Source organism: Podarcis liolepis (assembly GCF_965112155.1).
Source record: "Podarcis liolepis genome assembly, chromosome: 13".
NCBI lineage: Eukaryota > Metazoa > Chordata > Lepidosauria > Squamata > Lacertidae > Podarcis > Podarcis liolepis.
This window is the reverse complement of record NC_139573.1, coordinates 13,741,570-13,762,910: the sequence shown is the minus strand read 5'-3', so window position 1 is coordinate 13,762,910 and position 21,341 is coordinate 13,741,570. Positions and strand designations below refer to the sequence as shown.

Here is a 21,341-nt window from a genome sequence, read left to right as displayed (position 1 = left end):
TGGTTACGGGAAAGAATAGGTTTGGAAAAGGCATTGGTCATGTATCCTGCATCAAGGAGCCCACCTGATAGGAACCTGGTGGAGTCAACCTTGCCCTGGGACGTCACCCCCAGTATAGACTAGATGTCACAACCCTGCACAGGCTGTCATTGAGAAAGTTGTATTGACCCATCGGTCCCCCAGTGGACCCCCAGACAGAAACAACCCTCCTGGATAAAAAGGTAAAAGCAAAGGACACCCTAGACAGTTAACTCTAGTCAAAGGCGACCATAGGGTTGTGGCGTTCATCTCGCTTTCAGACTAAGGGAGCTGGTGTTTGTCCATGGACAGCTTTCTGGGTCATGTGGCCAGCATGACTAAACCACTTCTGGCACTCCAGAATACCGTGATGGAAACCAGAGCGCATGGAAACGCCATTAACTTTCCCACCGCAGTGGTACCTATTTGTCTACTTGCACTGGCGTGCTTTTTAACTGCTAGGTTGGCAGGAGCTGGGACAGAGCAACGGGAGCTTACCCCGTCACAGGGATTTGAACTGCTGACCTTCTGATTGGCAAGCCCAAGAGGATCAGTGGTTTAGACTACAGTGCCACCCGCATCCCTTTCTAATGGGATATCCATGTGACTAAGGATCCAGCCCAATGCCTTATCCAACAAAGTTGTGGAGGTCGCTGAGATACACAAAAGTGTACAAGCCAGCCAATTTACTTGCAGGAGAAAATTCCTCCCTGGCCCTGAATACGGCAACCAAGTAAACCATTGGAAGGGCTGTAAGCAACATGCCTGCTTGCCTTCATTTGTAAAGTAGACATTGCCAAAACATCATAATTGGTAGGGTTCTCTCCCCCAAAGGAAATGAGTCCCAGTCAAGACCCCCAAAGGAAATGAGTCCCAGTCAAGATGCCTCTTTGCTTGGGTAAAGAGGAAGCAAACAACAACTTGAATTAACACAACTTAATATAGAACAAAGAGGAAACAGAGAGAAGAATCCATGCAACATAGTGAGGAGAGGGGGGAATAAGGTGGAATTACATCTCCCAGAGATTCTTTGTTGAGAAATAGCTTAGTTCCTTAGAGAGATCTTCCCAAGGGTTGTGTTAGTCAGTGATTAAAAATAGAGCCAGAACTATTCAGTGGCATTGAAGCTTTGGTCTGCCTGCATGCCCAAGGACATGTATTTTGAAGCTTTCTTTCACCAAACCATTATGTCTTTACATCCTTTGCTCCATCAGTGCTGTAGATGAGTGTCAATAGTGTTCAGAAAGCAGCATTTCTCCCACAAGATTCCGACACCAGACTTAGGGTAAGCATTTTGCTGGACGGAGGAAACATGCTGCGACCTACGGTTGTTTAGATATGGGGCCTATTACCAAGATAATGAACTAAATGACTAAACAACAACAACCAAGATAATGGAAAGCTGGGTGGGAAGAAAGCTGATCCCTTGGTTTCCTTCAAAGGCACCAGGACTACCCCATTCTTAGTTGGCAGGGAAAGCTCTGCCTTATGCCCCCTTTTAGATATCCCTGAGGATTTAAGGGCAGCAGATAGGAATGGGTGAAAAATTTAATTCAATGTACATTAAAAGGAAACCTTTTAATGAACCAAATTCTGCAGTTCAATCTGGGCAAATAATGTGTAGAAAAATACATATACCAGGGTAAAGTGCATATAAAATGGATATATTAGTGGAAATAAGATACAAACATGTATTATATTGAGGAAAAATGCTTTGCAAAAATGTGCATGCTAAGAAACAATTGATAGAAAATATATATTAGGAAATATTAGCACTAAAATGCTGGTGAATTTTCATGAGGACTTAGAAATAATAATCAGAAACTGATGTGAAAATGTGGAAAACTGAATGTAAGTTTGAAAAAAAAGAAACAGGGAGAAACCAAAATTGACAGTTTATTCCATCTATATTTTAAGGAATACAGTTAATATCTAGTTCCCATGGAAACACATCCCGGGTCAAAGGAGAATCTCTCTCAGAAATCTTATAAGAAATAGATGAGCATTTTGTAAATTCATTCTTGGGAGTTAGACTTTTGATATAATTTAGAGTCAATCTGAAAAATAGCTGCTCTTGAGGAGTAATCACATAAGATCTGTACCACAAGTAGGTAGAGAAGGAACACCACACTGTGCTACCTGGTGACATGCCTGCTTAAGCCTTTGTCTTTCAGGGGAAACCAAAAGGGTACCCAAACTTTTAACATCTCCATACAGTATGTGACAATTCTTCTGTTGTGTGTTTCCAGATCGAGATAGCCAATGGAACCACAGTCCAAGAATTCATTTTGCTGGGATTTAGAGTTGAGTCGCAGAAAGAATTTTTGCTCTTTGTGTTTTTCACCGTTCTCTACATGCTCACTTTGGCTGAGAATATCACCATTATCTCAGTGGTATTCCTAGATAACCACTTGGCCCAGCTTCCCATGTACATCCTGCTCAGCAGCTTTTCCTGGATGGAGATGTGCTATGTATCTACCACTGTGCCCCGTATGCTCTTTGACCTGGCATCCCATCATGGGGTAATTTCTTTCCATGAGTGCTTCCTTCAGTTCTACTTCTTCTTCTCATTTGGCTGCACAGAAACCTTCTTCCTCTCAGCCATGGCTTTGGATCGGTATTTGGCCATCTGCCATCCTCTGCGATACCCACAACTTATGTCCCGGAATTTGTGTTATGCCCTGGTGGGTTCATGTTGGACTGGAGGCTTCCTGGGCTACATCATTCCAGTTATTTTAATCTCAAAGTTGTCCTTCTGTGGTCCTAATGTTATTGACCATTTTATGTGTGATCTTGGTCCAATTCTATCCTTGGCTTGCCCTCCTCTTGGGAACATTTCTATTGTCTGCAAAATTTTCATCAATACTCTGTTTTTAAGCAACATCTTCTTTGTTGTGCTATCCTATGGCTTTGTGATTCTTAATCTGATAAACACATCTAGCCAAGGCAGTCGAAGGAAGGCCTTCTCCACCATATCTTTTCATATAATGGTGGCAACACTTTTCTATGGCACAGTAGGAGCGATGTATTGTATTCCAGGTGGAGAAAGTCAGTCAGAGGTTGTGAAGGCAGTGACTGTCTTCTACACAGCTATTACACCCTTCCTTAACCCTCTAATCTACTGTCTGAGGAACAATCAGGTGAAAGAGGCTATGGGCAGGTTGTGGAGGAGAAAGCTAATAAGGTGACGAGTTGAGACAAAAGTAGGACAAAACAAGTCTTTCAAAACTGTCTCTCCAAACTTAAGTATTTAGAGTTGAGGAAGACAGACACATCTCCTCCCCCATATTTTATATTGTCCAGTCAAGATTCAAGCCAGGGAACACCTCAGGGTTGCCTAGAATCAATCCATCTGAGACTAGAAATCAAAATTAATTTTTATTTTACAAAGACTTGTCAACAAGACCACAAGAAACTCTATTTCCCCTTTAGGAACCAGAGTGCTAGGCCTAAAACACTTGAAGTAACCATCAGAGTTAAAATTATTTCCTAAAAGTAAAATAGATCTAAGATTGATGCCGGTATGAACTGATCTCCAAATTATCCTTTTATATACCTGGCATAAATGACAATCTATGGTATGGTTGTGAGCCAATTCTGTCCTTGGCAAATGTCAGCAAAGCAGCAACATTTATCCATGCTGTCAGCACACCTCTTCTTAACCCACTGATCTTCCTTTCTGAGGTGAAAGAGGCACTGGTAAGGTTGTTGAGGCGAGACTCCTGAGGAGAAAGATCACAGTTAAGCTTAAACTGATCTGTTATGTAGCAGCAGTAGCAGGTACAGCCTGACCCTTGCCTCTAGCTGTGCTGCAAGTTGCTGATTCACTTAAAGGTGCTCAATCTCCTCCAGTAATCTCCTACTGTAACATCACTTTTTGGTTTCTCTACAAAAGAGATATTTGAGTCAGAGGAATGCAGTGCTAAATCCTTCCTGTCCATAAGGCTCCTCCGATAGCAATGCTTCTGCAGTTGCTCTGCTTCTTTCCTTCATTCCCGGGTGAATAGGAATCTGACTTCTGGTCTCCGACAGCTTGGCAACCACATGGCACGATACAGTGCCAGATTTAGGAAGGTGTGAGCCGTCCCCCCTCCCCAAAGGGCACTGAGCTGAGGGGGCACAAAATTGAGAAGATTCATAATTTAGAAGATCCATTTGGGAGCTCCAAGTTTTGGCCATGGATGGGGCACTATATTACAAAAAAATTTCAAAGACTGTCTTTGCATGACAAAGAACTTCACTTGACCTCTCTTTGAGGACTAAAATACAAGGCCTAACACTCAAGCTAAAATAATTTTCTACGTGTAATAAAAATGGATGTTCTAATATCATTAAATATGAGAGTCTTAGCTGTGTGATTTTTGTGTGCTCCGACAAATGAAATATACATGCACTAAAAAGAATTAGATTTGAACCTTAAATGCCATTTGTTTTTACATTTCCAATGATATTCAACTTACCTGTGTACATGTCAAATATGTTTATATGTTTATGTGTCTGTGTATTTGACCATGAATTAGAATTCTTAATTGCTTAGTGCAAACTTTCACCTTCCTTTGTTGCAATATTCTACTATTCTGCAATTTCAAGAACATTATCTTAATTATTTTTTTATTTCTTTGGAAGGTTTGGGCCTCTTGACTGTTGACTTTTGTTTGTTCCTTGCTTGTTTCTAAAGATGTACGGTATTTTTCGCCCCATAAGACGCACCGGCTCATAGGACGCACCTAGTTTTTTTGGGGGGAAATAAAGGGGAAAAAATTTATTCCCCCCCCCCAGGTGCGCTGCGCTAATCCCGAAGCTTGGGGTGTGCGGAGCTCAGCGCCCCCAAGCTTCTGGGTGCCGGCAAGCAGTCCGCTAGCCCTGGGAGAGCCGCGCGGCTCTCCCAGGGCTAGCGGACCGCTGTGCTAATCCTGAAGCTTGGGGCGTGCGGAGCTCAGCGCGCCCCAAGCTTCTGGGTGCCAGCAAGCAGTCCGCTAGCCCTGGGAGAGCCGCGCGGCTCTCCCAGGGCTAGCGGACCGCTGCGCTAATCCCGAAGCTTGGGGCGTGCGGAGGTCAGCGCGCCCCAAGCTTCTGGGTGCCGGCAAGGTCTCCGCTAGCCGTGGGAGAGCTGGGTCTCCCACAGCTAGCGGATAGCTTCCTGAAGCCTGGAGAGCGAGAGGGGTCGGTGCGTACCGACCCCCCTCGCTCTCCAGGCTTCAGCGAAAGCCTGCATTCGCCCCATAAGATGCACACACATTACCCCTTCATTTTTGGAGGGGGAAAAGTGCGTCTTATAGGGCGAAAAATACGGTAAACTTTCCTTTCACTGCATGGCTATGGAGACTGGCTGTAACATTGTGTTTGTCATCACACACATTTTTCAAGGTAGCACCAAAGTAGCAAAAAGGGGCAAGTTCGGCCCACTGAAAGGAGAAGGATTTTCCAACCGCTAGCCATTATTCAGTATCATCACTGCAGTAAGAGAGGAAAACAAAGCCCAGGGTCTATGAGAGCATTCATTACCACATTACAGTTCAGCACTGAGTTTCTTGGGCTGTTTGTGATAGGGTGGGGATATCTTTATCCTATGCAAAGGAGTTCAAACCTTGGGAAATATGAATTGGGAACAGCTTAAGGTTTGAAGCTGGTTTGAGAAACAAGGCATCAAACTGCAGTATTTTATAACGAAATACAGAATACTATATTGTATACAATGGTACCTAGGGTTACATAAGCTTCAGGTTACAGATGCTTCAGGTTACAGACTCCGCTAACCCAGAAATAGTACCTCGGGTTAAGAACTTTGCTTCAGGAACAGAACAGAAATCGTGCTCTGGTGCCGGCGCAGCAGCAGGAGGCCCAATTAGCTAAAGCGGTGCTTCAGGTTAAGAACAGTTTCAGGTTAAGAACAGACCTCCAGAACGAATTAAGTTCTTAACCCGAGGTACCACTGTAATGTTGTGTGAACATGTAAAAAAACCAAGCGGTGGAAAGGTGGTGAGTGCACATTAAATGGGAGTGTAAACAAAGCCTCTATTGGCTTCAAATTCAATTCCCAAGGGAATCGTCTGATATCCTTACTTGCAAAGAAACCTGTTGCGGAATCAAGCATTGCTTATGGAAAGAGAGAACACACCACAGCTTGAATTAGCAGCACAGCTTAATATAGAAAAAGAAAGAACACAGAGTAGAATCTATGCAACATAGTAAGGAGAGGAGAAATGGGGTGGCATTGTGTCTCCCAAGAGATGCTACTGTGTGTTGGCAGATAGCTTAGTTCCTGAGAGAGGTGCTCCCAAGGGTTGAGCCAGTCAGTGATTAAAACTGCAGCCAGAAATAATGAGTGGCATTGAATCATTGTTATGCCTGAATTCACAGATATATTCAGACTCTTTCTGATTCCAAACCCACGTTATGGTTATTTATGTCATTCACTCCTGCAATTCCGAATGTGTGTGACAATATAAAACAAGGAGAGGAGCATACTTCCTTACCAAATTCTGAGAGAGGACTTGGGGTGAGCATTTCTGACGAATGGTGAAAACAAACCGCTAGCTATAAAGGGAGATAAACTGGATTTCTGATGGAAGCACCAGATACTTGGGTGGGAACTTGTATCAGAGGTGGAATGCCAACTCAAGAAGGAGGTACAGTGGTACCTCGGGTTAAGTACTTAATTCATTCCGGAGGTCTGTTCTTAACCTGAAACTGTACTTAACCACTTTAGTTAATGGGGCCTCCTGCTGCTGCTGCGCCGGCACTGGAGCACGATTTCTGTTCTCATCCTGAAGCAAAGTTCTTAACGTGAGGTAATATTTCTGGGTTAGCAGAGTCTGTAAACTGAAGCGTCTGTAAACTGAAGCATATGTAACCCGAGGTACCACTGTAGTTCCTAATGCTGTAGATTACATGGGGCAACCAACACTCTATGCCAAATTTCGGCTCCTCAAGGACCATCATTCAACATTACGTGCCCAGGACAACAGCAGGGTCAAACAAATATACAACAAATATATGAGATGTTCTGAAGCCTGTTGTAGTTTAATTAATGGTATGTGTGTGTGTATAATATTTTGACAGACATTATTTTGATCAAAATCAATTTAAAAACATAATCTGAAATTTAATTTTCTAAATATTCCTGTTGTTTTCAGTTAACCCAGCACAAGTAAAAAGTTAGATGCTGAAACCCTAAGATAATTATAAGGGAAAGGAATTGGAGATTAAATGCATTTACATCTAATCAAATTTGATGAATTCAAATTAATGTATATTTTAGGAGCTATTTTGTTATCATAGGGCTGGCCCTACAATTCAGCAAAGTGACAAAGGCTATTTCAGGTGGCAGAATATTTTTTTGTTAGCCCAATTGTGTTTTGTTAGCCCCAAAATGGAAAACTAGCGAGGTCCCGACCAAAGAAGAGTGGCAACTTAAGTTGACAGAATATGCACAGCTTGCAGATATAGAATAAGAGAACAAAAAAGAATATATGTTTAGAGAAAACTGGAAAACATTTATTGAAGATATGGAAATAACTGTGTACAGCTGAAAACACTGGCAGCACTAAGATAAATTCAACAGTGTAAATAAGTTATGATGCATGTAATAATGGAATACTGAATGGTATAGTTTCTGTAAAATATGCAGGGATATGCGATATGTAAAATGAGCCATGGAAAAAGAAGAAGGGAAGTCATTGATATCTTAAGGATGTAAAAATGAGTACTTTAAATTGTAGAAGAGAAAACTTAATAAAAAATTATATACAAAATCAAAGTGTTGATCCTAGCATAGTGGGGAGGGGGATTTGCTGTTCTTCGAACAGCAAAATGTCTCAGAGCATCAGTGTCCCATCCCTTAACATATTTCACTCATAACCAGATTGAGATAAAGTATTTATCAGTCTCGTTCCTCTCACACCCACCCACACAAACCCCCACACACCCACATTTAAAAAATACTATATACAGTGGTACCTCAGGTTACAAACGCTGCAGGTTACGGACTCCATTAACCCAGAAATAGTACCTCGGGTTAAGAACTTTGCTTCAGGATGAGAACAGAAATTGCATGGTGGCAGTGGCAATGGGAGGCCCCATTAGCTAAAGTGGTACCTCAGGTTAAGGACAGTTTCAGGTTAAGAAGGGACCTCCGGAACAAATTAAGTTCCTAACCCAAGGTACCACTGTATTGAATTTTGTGATTTGGCTCAATGCCATTTCTGGGCTTAGTAGCCTGCCTCTTTCTTTCTTTCTTTCTTTCTTTCTTTCTTTCTTTCTTTCTTTCTTTCTTTCTTTCTTGTCTTTCTGTCTCTCTCAGTGTGTGTTTGTGGCAGGGCAGTTGAAAGAATGGAGAGCATTTGGGGACAAGTTGTTCATGGCAAAGTTGCTAGAACTCTTCTGCATTATATTACCCTATGCAATTCTGCTTTGAGTCCATTTGCTCCTATTCCATTTAAAATTTATAGCTAATCAGAAAAAATAATGGCTTCTGAACACTGTTCAGTTGTGATCTGATACACAGGGTGCAAGGAAGGAAAGGCCCTACTGCACTCCCTAAATTTCATAGCTTTTTACCCTTTGTATGTTGGTGGAAACAGGCAGACAGGCTCATGGTATGTGAAGAAACCGATACCTCTCTGATGGTGTATGATACTACTTCTGTTATGTGATTCCAGATGGAGATAGTCAATGGTACCACAGTGCAGGAATTCATCTTGCTGGGATTTGGAGTTGAGAAGGAGAAACGATTAGTGCTCCTCATTGTTTTTACCATCCTCTATATCGTCACTTTAGTTGAGAACATCACCATTATCACCGTGGTTTTCTTCGATGCTCACTTAGCCCAGCTTCCCATGTACATCTTGCTGAGCAACTTCTCCTGGCTGGAGATATGCTACGTGACCACAACTGTGCCCCATATGCTCTTTGACCTGGTGTCTCCTCCTGGGCTCATCTCCTTCCATGCCTGCTTCCTCCAGTTCTACTTCTTATTCTCACTTGGCAGCACTGAATTCTTTTTCCTCTCAGCCATGGCTTTGGACCGATATTTGGCCATCTGCCACCCACTACGCTACCCACAATTTATGTCCCCAAATTCCTGCTATTCCCTGGTGGCCTCTTGTTGGGTCCTTGGCTTTCTGGCCTATATTGTCCCAGCTACTTTGATCTCCAAGCTAACCTTCTGCGGACCTAACATCATTGACCATTTTGTGTGTGACCCTGTGCCAATTCTGTCCTTGGCCTGTGCTCCTCTTGGAAATGTACCCTTTATATGCCAGGTCATCATACATGTTTTGTTTTCAGTCAATGTATTATTTGTTGTGTTATCATATGGCATAGTCATTTTTACCCTGATAAAGTCCTCTGACAAAGGTAGCCGTCAGAAGTCCTTCTCCACCGTATCTATGCACCTCTTAGTGGTGACCCTCTTTTATGGCACAGTGGGAGCTATGTATTTAATTCCACATGGAGAAAGCCAAGCAGGGGCCACAAAGGCAGCCACACTTTTCTACACTGCTATTTCGCCTTTTCTGAACCCGCTGATTTACTGTCTGAGGAATGATCAGGTGAGGGAGGCTCTGGGCAAGTTGCTTAGGAGAATGTCACGACTGCTGATGACAAAGGGCATGGTATAAAAATTGCTGGTAGGAGGGGGAAATAAAGTTAAAACAAAGAAACATGCCCATTTGAAGAGATCATAGAATCATGGAGTTGGAAGGGACCCTGAGAGCCATTTTGACCAACCTCAGATCAAGTTAATTTATCCCAAGACACACATCCCTCTTTTAAGTTAAGTCATTCAACATAGTAGTGTAAGTAGAACATCTCTTCTCAAATCGCTTAAGCCCTTTAAGGGTTTTGATGGTGTTACAGGAAGTCCCTTTGTTAATGTTCCTACTCTGAAAGGATGAAGTGTAGGTGTGTAGGAGTGTGTGAAGAAATAGCAGCGGCAGAGAGAGATGCAGAAAGGTCCATCATGAAGGAAAGTGTAGGCTGAATGGGCCTTGGGGTTGCCGGGTGTCTCTCTCAGGGTTTCTGCTGCTTGGGAGGAATGTGTGTCCTGCTTGCCTCAACTTATTCTTCACTTGCATATATGGAAATAAAACAAATATTGCCAAAACAGCACAAATGTCTCATTTCCTCTCCTCCAAACAAAACTGATTCTGGTTAAGGTGTGTCTGGAATGAATAATTGCTTATGGAAAGGGGGACCACACCACGATTGTAGATTTATTGTATTCCGGGTGGAGGAAGTCAGTCAGAGGTTGTGAAGGCAGTGACTGTCTTCTACACAGCTACTACACCCTTCCTTAACTCTCCAATCTACTGTCTGAGGAGCAATCATGTGAAAGAGGCTATGGGCAGGTTGCACGAAAGAAAGGTAATAATATGTGTTGAGACAAAAGTAGGACAAAACAAGTCTTTCAGAACTCTCTCCAAACTTAAATATTTCGAGTTAAGTAAGACAGACACATCTCCTCCCTCATATTTTATACTGTCCAGTCAAGATTCAATCCAGGAAACACCTCAGGGTTGCCTACAATCAATCTATCTGAGACTAGAAATCAAAATTAATTTTTAATTTATACAGTCTTGTCAACAAGACCATAAGAAACTCCATTTCCCATTTAGGAACTGGAATGCTAGGCCTAAAACACTTGAAGTAACCATCAGAGTTAAAATTATTTCCTAAAGGTTTTTGTGTGCTCCATCAAATGAAATATATACACACTAAAAATAATTAGATTTGAACCTTAAATACCATTTGTTTTTACATTTCCAATGATATTCAACTTACGTGTGTACATGTCGAATATGTTTATACGTTTATGTGTCTGTGTATTTGACGATGAATTAGAATTCTTAATTGCTTAGTGCAAACTTTCACCTTCCTTTGTTGCAATATTCTACTATTCTGCAATTTCCAGAACGTTATCTTAATTATCTTTTTATTCCTTTGGAAGGTTTGGGCCTCTTGACTGTGGATTTTTGTTTGTTCCTTGCTTGTTTCTAAAGATGTAAACTTTCCTTTCACTGCATGGCTATGGAGACTGGCTGTAACATTGTGCTTGCCATCACACACATTTTTCAAGGTAGCACCAAAGTAGCAAAAGGCAGCAGGTTCGGCCCACTGAAAGGAGAAGGATTTTCCAACAGCTAGCCATTATTCAGTATCATCACTGCAGTAAGAGAGGAAAACAAAACCCAAGGTCTATGAGTGCATTCATTACCAAATTATAGTTCAGCACTGAGTTTCTTGGGCTGTTTGTGCACAACGCTTTCTCCCTTAAATATTCACATCAGCATGGCTTCATTAGTGTCACATTTGTTTCTGTTTGTGTATGCACTAGGGGGCATTGATAGGGTGGGGATGTCTTTATCCTACGCAAAGGAGTTCAAATCTTGGTTAAGATGAATTGGGAACAGCTTAAGGGTTTGAAGCTGATTTCAGAAACAATGCATCCATCTGCAGTATTTTATAACTAAGTACAGAAGTCATGCTGGCCACATGACCCGGAAGCTGTACGCTGGCTCCCTCGGCCAATAAAGCAAGATGAGCGCCACAACCCCAGAGTCGGCCTCGACTGGACCTAATGGTCAGGGGTCCCTTTACCTTTTTTACAGAATACTATTTTGTATAATGTTGTGTGAACATGTAAAACAACCAAGCGGTGGAAAGGTGGTGAGTGCACAGTAAATGGGAATGTGAACAAAGCCTCTATTTGCTTCAAATTCAATTCCCAAGGGTAGGATAATTCCTAATGTCAATCTTTTAGACAGCAGCACGTCAGGGAAAAGAGCTGTAGAAGAAGAGGAGGAGGAGGAGGAGGAGGAGGAGGAGGAGGAGGAGGAGGAGGAGGAGGAGGAGGAGGAAGAGTTTGGATTTGATATCCGGCTTTATCACTACCCGAAGGAGTCTCAAAGCGGCTAACATTCTCCTTTCCCTTCCTCCCCCACAACAAACACTCTGTGAGGTGAGTGGGGCTGAGAGACTTCAGAGAAGTGTGACTAGGCCAAGGTCACCCAACAGCTGCATGTGGAGGAGATGCGAACCCGGTTCACCAGATTACAAATCTACCGCTCTTAACCACTACACCACACTGGCTCTCTGAAGCAAAGACTGTTCCCTAATTTGTCTTGGTGTAGGGAAACGTTTATACAACAGTAACCCTGTGGTTCTTTGTAAACTGTCAGCTACAGTTGCAGGGGTAGATAGATCAAGAATCTCTGGACTGGTGGAAAAACTAAACACATCATGCAGTATTGCTAAAGAATCTGTCTAGCCAGTCTTTTGTCAGGCAGATTGCTTGGTAACTGATATAGGAGGGCCAAGTTGATGCATACTCAGTAGGTATCAGATCTTGCAAAAAGACTGTTTATCCCGCTGGGAGGGAGGATGAGAGGTAGGGGTGCTGAATTTTGGGGTTGTGCAGGGCACTACTGAAATTTGAGAACCCAAGGTGAGGTAGCAGAAGGGAAAGACAACTAGTCAGCCCAAAGTCTGGATCTTTCAGAGCCACAACATTTTCTTCAAGGGAGGGGATGCTTTAAACCCATTCTCGTGGTAAGCAGGACACTAGGGGAATGTACTCTGGCCATTCTTTGTATTTGTTTTGTTTTCTGTGCTTGGTGGAACCATGTTCATTGTATTATATCAATGCATCATTTGCTGGTTGTAAAGATCACACTCCATTATAACCATAAGGAAGGGCAGACAGTGCCAACTAAAACAAGAGAGAGGAATCTGAAGCCCAGGAACAAAATGTGGTCCTCTGGGTCGTTCTATCTGATTCTTGGTACTCTATGAATGCCATGCGCCCTACTCTGTGATAGGTCACACCACTTCTCCCAAGGACATGCCCTTCACCAGGCCTTCTTCATACCCTCCCTGCCTGGCTTGCCTGTCCCCTTGAACTCTTATCATCTGTCTATGTTTCCTGGATGGAAGATAGGGAAGGGTGTGTAGTGAATTTGTGGCTTGGTAGAAATGAGTGTCCTGCTTGCCTCGACTTATGCTCCACTTCTATATATGGAAATAAAACAAGTAAAAACAACAACATATCTGATGTCTGATATCCTTACTTGCAAACAAAACTGTCATGGAATGAACATTTGCTTATGGAAAGAGAGACCACACCACAACTTGAATTAGCAGCACAGCTTAATATAGAACAAAGAAAGAACACAGAGTAGAATCTATGCAACATAGTAAGGAGAGGAGAAATGGGGTGGCATTGTGTCTCCCAAGAGATGCTACTGTGTGTTGGCAGATAGCTTAGTTCCTGAGAGAGGTGCTCCCAAGGGTTGAGCCAGTCAGTGATTAAAACTGCAGCCAGAAATAATCAGTGGCATTGAATCATTATTATGCCTGAATTCACAGAGATATTCGGACTCTTTCTGATTCCAAACCCACGTTATGGTTATTTATGTCATTCACTCCTGCAATTCCGAATGTGTGTGACAATATAAAACAAGGAGAGGAGCATACTTCCTTACCAAATTCTGAGAGAGGACTTGGGGTGAGCATTTCTGATGAACGGTGAAAACAAACCGCTAGCTATAAAGGGAGATAAACTGGATTTCTGATGGAAGCACAAGATACCTGGGTGGGAACTTGCATCAGAGGTGGAATGCCAACCCAAGAAGGAGGTAGTTCCTAATACTATAGATTATATGGGGCAAACAACACACTATGTCAAATTGCAGCTCAACAAGGACCATCATTCAACATTAAGTGCCCAGGACAACAGCAGGGTCAAACAAATATACACCAAATATCTGAGGTGTTCTGAAGCCTGTTGTGGTTTAATTAATAGTGTGTGTGTGTGTGTGTGTGTGTGTGTGTGTGTGTGTGTGTGTAATATTTTGACACACATTATTTTGATGAAAATTAATTTAAAAACATTATCTGAAATTTAATTTTCTAAATATTCCTGTTGTTTTCAGTTAACACAGCATAAGTAAAAAGTTAGATGCTGAAACCCTCAGATAATTATAAGGGAAAGGAATTTGAGATTAAATGCATCTAAATAAATTTGATGAAATCGAATTAATGTATATTTTAGGAGCTATTTTGTATCATAGGGTTGGCCCTACAGTTGAGCAAAGCAACAAAGGCTATTTCAGGTGGCAGAATTTTTTTTTGTTCACCCAATTGTGTTTTATTAGCCCCAAAATGGAAAACTAGCAAGGTCCTGAATTATATTTCCCCATAGTTGTCCGCTTTTAAGTGCATTTGCTCTTATTCCATTTTAAATTTATAGCTAATCAGAAAAAATATTGCTTCTGAACACTGTTCACTTGTGATCTGCTACACACGGTGCAAGGAAGGAAAGGCCCTACTGCACTCCCTAAATTTCATAGCTGTTTGGAAGTGTTCCCTTTATCTGTTGGTGGAAACAGGCAGACAGGCTCATGGTATGTGAAGAAAGCGCTACTTCTCTGAAGGTGTATGATACTGCTTCTGTTTTTTTATTCCAGATGGAGATAGTCAATGGTACCACAGTGCAGGAATTCATCTTGTTGGGATTTGGAGTTGAGAAGGAGAAGCGGTTAGTGCTCCTCATTGTTTTTACCATCCTCTATATCGTCACTTTAGTTGAGAACATCACCATTATCACCGTGGTTTTCTTCGATGCTCACTTAGCCCAGCTTCCCATGTACATCTTGCTGAGCAACTTCTCCTGGCTGGAGATATGCTACGTGACCACAACTGTGCCCCATATGCTCTTTGACCTGGTGTCTCCTCCTGGGCTCATCTCCTTCTATGCCTGTATCCTCCAGTTCTACTTCTTATTCTCACTTGGCAACACTGAATTCTTCTTCCTCTCAGCCATGGCTTTGGACCGATATTTGGCCATCTGCCACCCACTACGCTACCCACAAATTATGTCCCCAAATTCCTGCTATTCCCTGGTGGCCTCTTGTTGGGTCCTTGGCTTTCTGGCCTACATTGTCCCAGCTACTTTGATCTCCAAGCTAACCTTCTGCGGACCTAACATCATTGACCATTTTGTGTGTGATCCTGTGCCAATTCTGTCCTTGGCCTGTGCTCCTCTTGGAAGTGTTCCCTTTATATGCCAGGTCATCATGTGTGTAATGTTTTTAGTCAATGTATTATTTGTTGTGTTATCATATGGCATAGTCATTTTTACCCTGATAAAGTCCTCTGACAAAAGTAGCCGTCAGAAGTCCTTCTCCACTGTATCTATGCACCTCTTAGTGGTGACCCTCTTTTATGGCACTGTTGGAGCTATGTATTTAATTCCACATGGAGAAAGCCAACCAGAGACCACAAAGGCAGCCACACTTTTCTACACTGCTATTTCACCTTTTCTGAACCCGCTGATTTACTGTCTGAGGAATGATCAGGTGAGGGAGGCTCTGGGCAAGTTGCTTAGGAGAATGTCACGACTGCTGATGACAAAGGGCATGGTATAAAAATTGCTGGTAGGAGGGGGAAATAAAGTTAAAACAAAGAAACATGCCCATTTGAAGAGATCATAGAATCATGGAGTTGGACGGCACCCTGAGAGTAATTTTACCAACCTCAGATCAAGTTCATTTATCCCAAGACATACAAGCGGGGTACACATCCCTCTTTTAAGTTAAGTCAATCAACATAGTAGTATAGGTAGAACATATCCTCTTCAAATCCCTTAAGCCCCACACCGTCTAAGGGTTTTGATGGTGTTACAGGAAGTCCCTCTGTTAATGTCCCCATCCTGAAGGGATGTAGTGTAGGTGTGTAGGAGCGTGTGAAGAAATAGATGCAGAAAGGTCCATCAGAGAGGGAAATGTAGGCTGAATGGTGCAGGGTGCCTCTCCCAGGGTTTCTGCTGCTTGCCTCAACTTATTCTTCACTTGCAAATATGGAAATAAAACAAATATTGCCAAAATAGCATGAATGTCTGATATCCTCTCCTCCGAACAAAACTGATTCTGGTTAAGGTGTTTCTGGAATGAATGATTGCTTATGGAAAGGGGGACCGTACCACGATTATAGATGCATGAAAACTGACTCCTTTTTGGAAATAAAACATTGTCAAGGCCGATTTGTTTAATTTAAACTTTTAGTTGTAGAACGTTCCTCATAACAAACCAGCTTGGCTGGCCTAGTGGAGAGCAAATCTGTTAATATGACAAAAGGTGTTGATAGGCCATCTGAGAGGCACCCTTTGCCCTTTGAAGGAACAAGAAAAGAGAGTCTTGAGCAGGGGTTGCTGAGAAGAAGAAGGGGGAAAAGAGACAGGGAAATATCTTGGTTGAAGGCTGGCTGCACTTCTGTGGGGGATAAGATCCTCTTGAAATGAACTTGATATAAGACTTGGACTCTCTCCATGTAGACAGAAGGTGCAAATAGGTAAATAAACCATATTTCTTAAAGCTATGGCAGTCTCCCACTATATCTCAATTCTCCAAAGCAACACAGATCCTGGGTGAGTGCCTGGAGCCCAATGGACTCTTGCTACCACTCCACAAACAGCGGAGGAGGAAGGTGGGTGTGGTAGAGGTGGGCTGCCCCAGGTGTCATCATGAGGGGGGTGACAAAATGCTCAACGCACCCACTCCTGGACCCCGAAAGAAAGCACTGCCTTCAGACAAATAATGCTGTCATGCTCCTTCCGCTGCCACAGGTTGCCCTGGTGGGAAAGGCGAAGCGGGTGGGGCGGGGTGGGGAGGCTGAGGGTGGGGAGAGGTCAGTGCGAGCCCAAACCTCCAGGACACCGTCTCCAACCCTTGAGCCTGGCCGTGGCTCTGCCTCCTCCTTCTCTTCTCAGGGAGGCCACGTGACTTGGACTGGAGGAAGGGGGAGAAGCCGGGATCTACATTGGATAGCTGCCTGCGCAGCTGTTTTTCACTGGGGGGGGGGAGGAAAGAGGAGAAGCCAGAATCTAAATTGGATAGCTGCTTGCATGGCTGTCTTTCACAGGGGGGTAGAGGGAGGAACGGGGAATTTGAATGGGGGGGGCCAAAAATTTTCGCATCGGGTACCACCTGACCCTGCTACGCCACTCTCCACAAAGAGAAGAGATACACCTAACTTTTGTAACAATATATACCAGATCTTCTTTGCAATATATGACATCCTAGAGTAATGGCCCAGGGTAGCTGGTTGTTCCATGGGAATTAAAAAGTTAGCTAATTGCAGTGCTTTACTTTTAGAAAAAAAGGCGCTGGTACTGTAACATGAAGTTGCTACAGCAAGTCCAATTACAGTGGTGCCTCGCAAGACGAAAAGAATTCGTTCCGCGAGTCTTTTTGTCTTGCAATGTTTTTCGTCTTGCGAAGCACGGTCCGTCACAACTGCGCCTCTTCAAGCAGCTTTAAAAAAAAGTGCAAGACGTTTTCGTCTTGCGAAGCAAGCCCATAGGGAAATTCGTCTAGCGAGTTTTTCGTCTTGCGAGGCACCACTGTACATAATTGTTTAGAACTGGTAACTGAGTTGGCCTGTTTCCCTTTCCCCTCCTCATTCCTTTCCCCCTTTTGTGTCACATCTTCTCAAATGGAAGCCTGTTGGCAGAGACAAAATTATTTCCAATCAGTAAGCAGAATTTAGAAAATTATTGGCACTCTTTAAACTAATGATCATAATATTAAGAAGAATACATCACACCAGCTCTGGTTCATGTGCTCCGAGCTTTGGCCATTCAATTTGTTCTTTAAGAACATTTGGGAGAGGCCGTGTTTTGGAAAAACAGGAGGCGTGCATCATACCAAAGTGGAGGGAGGCAGCCTGTGGCATAACATTGCATTCCACTCCCAAAGGGTGCTATTTCGATATTTTTTTTAATTGTTCCTGAAGGAGATATTCCCAAGATTCATTTCAGTTTCTGATTAAAGCTGTAGTCGGCACTGATTGGGGGCATTTGAACTCTAGTCTGCATGTACATATATCTGGTGACTTTTAATTTCCTCCAGAACTGTAGTATGGTCCTTTATGTCCTTCACACCATATGCCTGGAAGACAACTACCAGTTAAATGCAGAGAACACTAACCTCCACCCCAGATTCTGCTGCTTCACTTCTGATGAGCCTTCTACTTTATGGGTCAATGTTTTAACTTCTATTGACAACCTTTCCCCCAAATCATGTCACGAATGTCTAGTGAGCTTTTCATGGATGACAGAGCAGCATTTTGACTCCTACTGAGGTATGGAGAGTGTTTTTGTAGTTGTGTTGTGCTTGTGGGCTTCCCATAGGCCACCTGCTGGACTAGATGGGCCTTTGATGTGGCCCAGTAAGGATCTTCTTATGGGAGTCATTGCCAGCAAAAAAGAAACTTAGGTGGGAACTGTGGATTTGAATGTCATTTCTCATGGGGTGGCTTCCTCTAGGAAATTTTGAGAAAGCATTGCAAAATGATTGTGGGGAGAGTTTAGAGTAAGAGGAAAGGATCATGGGACATGCCAATGATTCTAAGCTACATCCTGGATTTTAGATCCCAGATTTTATTAAGTCAAAGGGTTTGAACCGTTTCCCTTCACGCAGACCCCCTCCGCAACTTGCATGTGCATTGCTTAAATTATTGGCTGGAAACCCCCCTTTGTGTGACTGATAACTTGTAAATAGCTGAAATAGGTGCACTTCTAATGGCTAGAAAATATCTCTTTCGAAAGGTAATATTATTTATACTTAGAGGGTCATTGAGTAGAGTTGGAGTTTGAATTTAAGAAGCATTATTGTGGTTTAGTTGTGTTCTTCAGGGGACCTGAAGCAGGAGTTCCACTTATTTTGCATTCTTACAGGACCCTATTTATTTCCATTGTGCTGTTATACTTGTAAATAAAGCAAATGTAGAAGCTGCAACTCAAATACCTGCTGTTCTCTCATCAAAAGGATGGGAAAGGCATTTGGAAATGCATAACAATAGAATGAAATCTAACTTCTGTAAAAAAGCAGCAGCAATTGGTTCTAAGATATAATTCAAAGAACAAACTCTTTCTCATGTAAATTGTACAATGAATCTCAAATATATTATTTAAATCAAGGTTTTGTGCTGCACTTGCTTTATCATTTTAAAATAAAGTAAGCTGGGCACACTATCAGTTTGGTGTTATTTCTGGATTCAGTGGTGTGTGAGAGGAGAGAGACTTTAGCAGAACTGGGGATATGTAAAGCTCTAGGATATCAGAATTAAATGCCTCAAAGCACTATATTTTAAGTGCATTATGTTATATTTTATACTTAACCAGGAGAAACAGGTGCTTTGGGTGAATAATAACTTGTGAACTGTTACATAGGGTGGGCAGAAGAAATGTCCCACAGCGTTCTGAAATGGCAAGTCTGTACAACCTTTGTTTTTCAATGTAAGCTAATGGTATTTAAACAACTGTATACCTCTTTATGCTGTGCAATAGTGATTATATTATTTGACTCCAGGTAGAGATGGCCAACGGGACTGCGGTGCAGGAATTCATTTTGCTTGGATTTGAAGTTGAACAGCAGAAACAATATTTGCTTTTTGTCTTCATTGCCATTCTCTACATGCTCACTATGGCTGAGAACATCACCATCATTGCAGTGGTGTTCCTAGATAACCACCTGGCTCAGCTCCCCATGTACATCTTGCTGAGCAACTTCTCCTGGATGGAGATGTGCTATGTGTCCACCACTATGCCCCGACTGCTCTTTGACCTGGTGTCTCCTCCTGGGTTCATCTCTTTCCACGCTTGCTTCCTCCAGTTCTACATTTTCTTCTCACTTGGCAACACTGAATGCTTCTTTCTCTCAGCCATGGCTTTGGACCGGTACTTGGCCATCTGTCACCCACTTCGCTACCCACAAATTATGTCCCAATATTCCTGTTCTGCTCTGGTAGGTGCATGTTGGGTTGTTGGTTTCATGTGGTACCCTATCCCAGTGATTTTGATCTCCAAGTTGTCCTTCTGTGGACCTAACATCATTGACCATTTTTTGTGTGATCCTGGGCCCATTTTGTCCCTGGCCTGCCCTCCACTCGGAAATGTTCCCCTTGTCTGCCATATATTCATGCATGCTCTGTTTTTAATCAATGTCTTATTTGTTCTACTATTCTATGGCATTGTGATTCTCACCCTGATGAAAACCTCTAACCAAGGCACTTGTAGGAAAGCTTTTGCTACCATATCTTTTCACCTAGTTGTGGTCACACTTTTTTATGGCTCAGTAGCAGCGATGTACTTGATTCCAAGTGGAAAAACTCATTCAGCAGTCACTAAGGCAGTCACACTCTTCTACACGGCAATTACACCCTTTCTTAACCCCTTGATCTACTGCCTGAGGAATGACCAGGTGAAAGAAGCCGTGGGCAGGTTGCTGAGGAAAAAGGAAAGATGGTTGAGGAGAAAGATGGTAGTTTAATAAGGCTGAAGGAAACAAGTGTCACAAAACACCCAAGCATGTATTCAAATTTATTAAAATGAATGTATTTACAGTTGGAGTCCATAGGGTAGAATCCAACACTGCATGAATTGACATCTATTTGTATAGTGTGACTTAACCTTCCTCTCTTTCCCCTTGCATAACCCCCAAAATCTCCTCCAGAGGAACCATCAAAAGCAGACTTTGAGGAGAAGAAAGTAAAGTCCCATTGTGCTAGCAGAAATCTGATCTGTTTATGCACAGATAGCATTGGATACAACCCTTAATGACCAGTCAGGATGACCAGTATCTATGCAGGATCAAGGAGGACCTCAATGCTTGGCGCTCAGCATTCCAAAGATATCCAACTATGCTTCTGGAATGCAGTTAAATTATAATTTCATTTTGGCAGAATCCATTGAAAATATGTCATAAAACAAAATAAAACAAATAATCTGTTTTGCACACTGGAAATAGTACATTAAAAAGATTATCTGTGGGCGTATTTTTTTCCTCCTAAAGTGATAAACACACTGGTGTGATTTGTGTTTCAGAAATGTTATAAATGCAATTTAAAAAATGCAAAAAAGCAAAAAAAAAAAAAAAAAAAAATTCAATGGAAACTCCAAACAGATGCGCTCGCCAGCTGGCTCTAGCCCAGCAAGAGGAGGAGGAGTGCCTTTGCCTTCACTGCGGCCACCCAGACTCCCCTTCCCGGGCACCAGAGGGGAGAATGATGGAGCTGCAGTCCGCACTGCTACTGCAGAGACAGCTGGCATGTTGGTTAGTCCGTTGGGGCAACACAAATGTTTAGGGGTACGTATCCACCTGCATCCCCCCAGAAAGCAGTCCTCACTGCTACTGCTTTTACAAATGAATGAATGAAAGATATAACAGAAAAGCAAGAGCATTGGCAGGGAAATTGGGTGACAAAATGTGCCCTCCGTTTTGGCTCAACATTAAAATGACCTGTACTGGCACCAAGGCATCTTGGTA

At 42.6% G+C, this 21,341-nt stretch overlaps 4 protein-coding genes across 4 annotated transcripts in view; all 4 read left to right on the top strand.

Moving 5' to 3' along the window:
• LOC310691388 (vomeronasal type-2 receptor 26-like) overlaps window positions 1–21,341 on the top strand; it is a 252,293-nt gene that overhangs the window by 34,528 nt on the left and 196,424 nt on the right. The window lies entirely within an intron of this gene.
• LOC310692488 (uncharacterized protein) lies at window positions 901–9,638 on the top strand (the record flags this gene model as incomplete). Its single annotated transcript, XM_083473434.1, has 4 exons — window positions 901–916; window positions 2,236–3,202; window positions 4,697–4,703; window positions 8,679–9,638. The coding sequence occupies 4 exons, from the start codon at window positions 901–903 to the stop codon at window positions 9,636–9,638; spliced, it is 1,950 nt and encodes a 649-aa protein (XP_083329560.1).
• On the top strand, window positions 14,484–15,443 carry LOC310691423 (olfactory receptor 11G2-like; the record flags this gene model as incomplete). The annotated part of the gene is made up of 1 exon (XM_083471214.1): window positions 14,484–15,443. One exon carries the CDS (start codon window positions 14,484–14,486, stop codon window positions 15,441–15,443), a length of 960 nt encoding a protein of 319 aa, XP_083327340.1.
• Window positions 19,401–20,345, top strand: LOC310692487 (olfactory receptor 11H6-like; the record flags this gene model as incomplete). The annotated part of the gene is made up of 1 exon (XM_083473433.1): window positions 19,401–20,345. Exon 1 carries the CDS (start codon window positions 19,491–19,493, stop codon window positions 20,343–20,345), a length of 855 nt encoding a protein of 284 aa, XP_083329559.1. The 5' UTR covers window positions 19,401–19,490.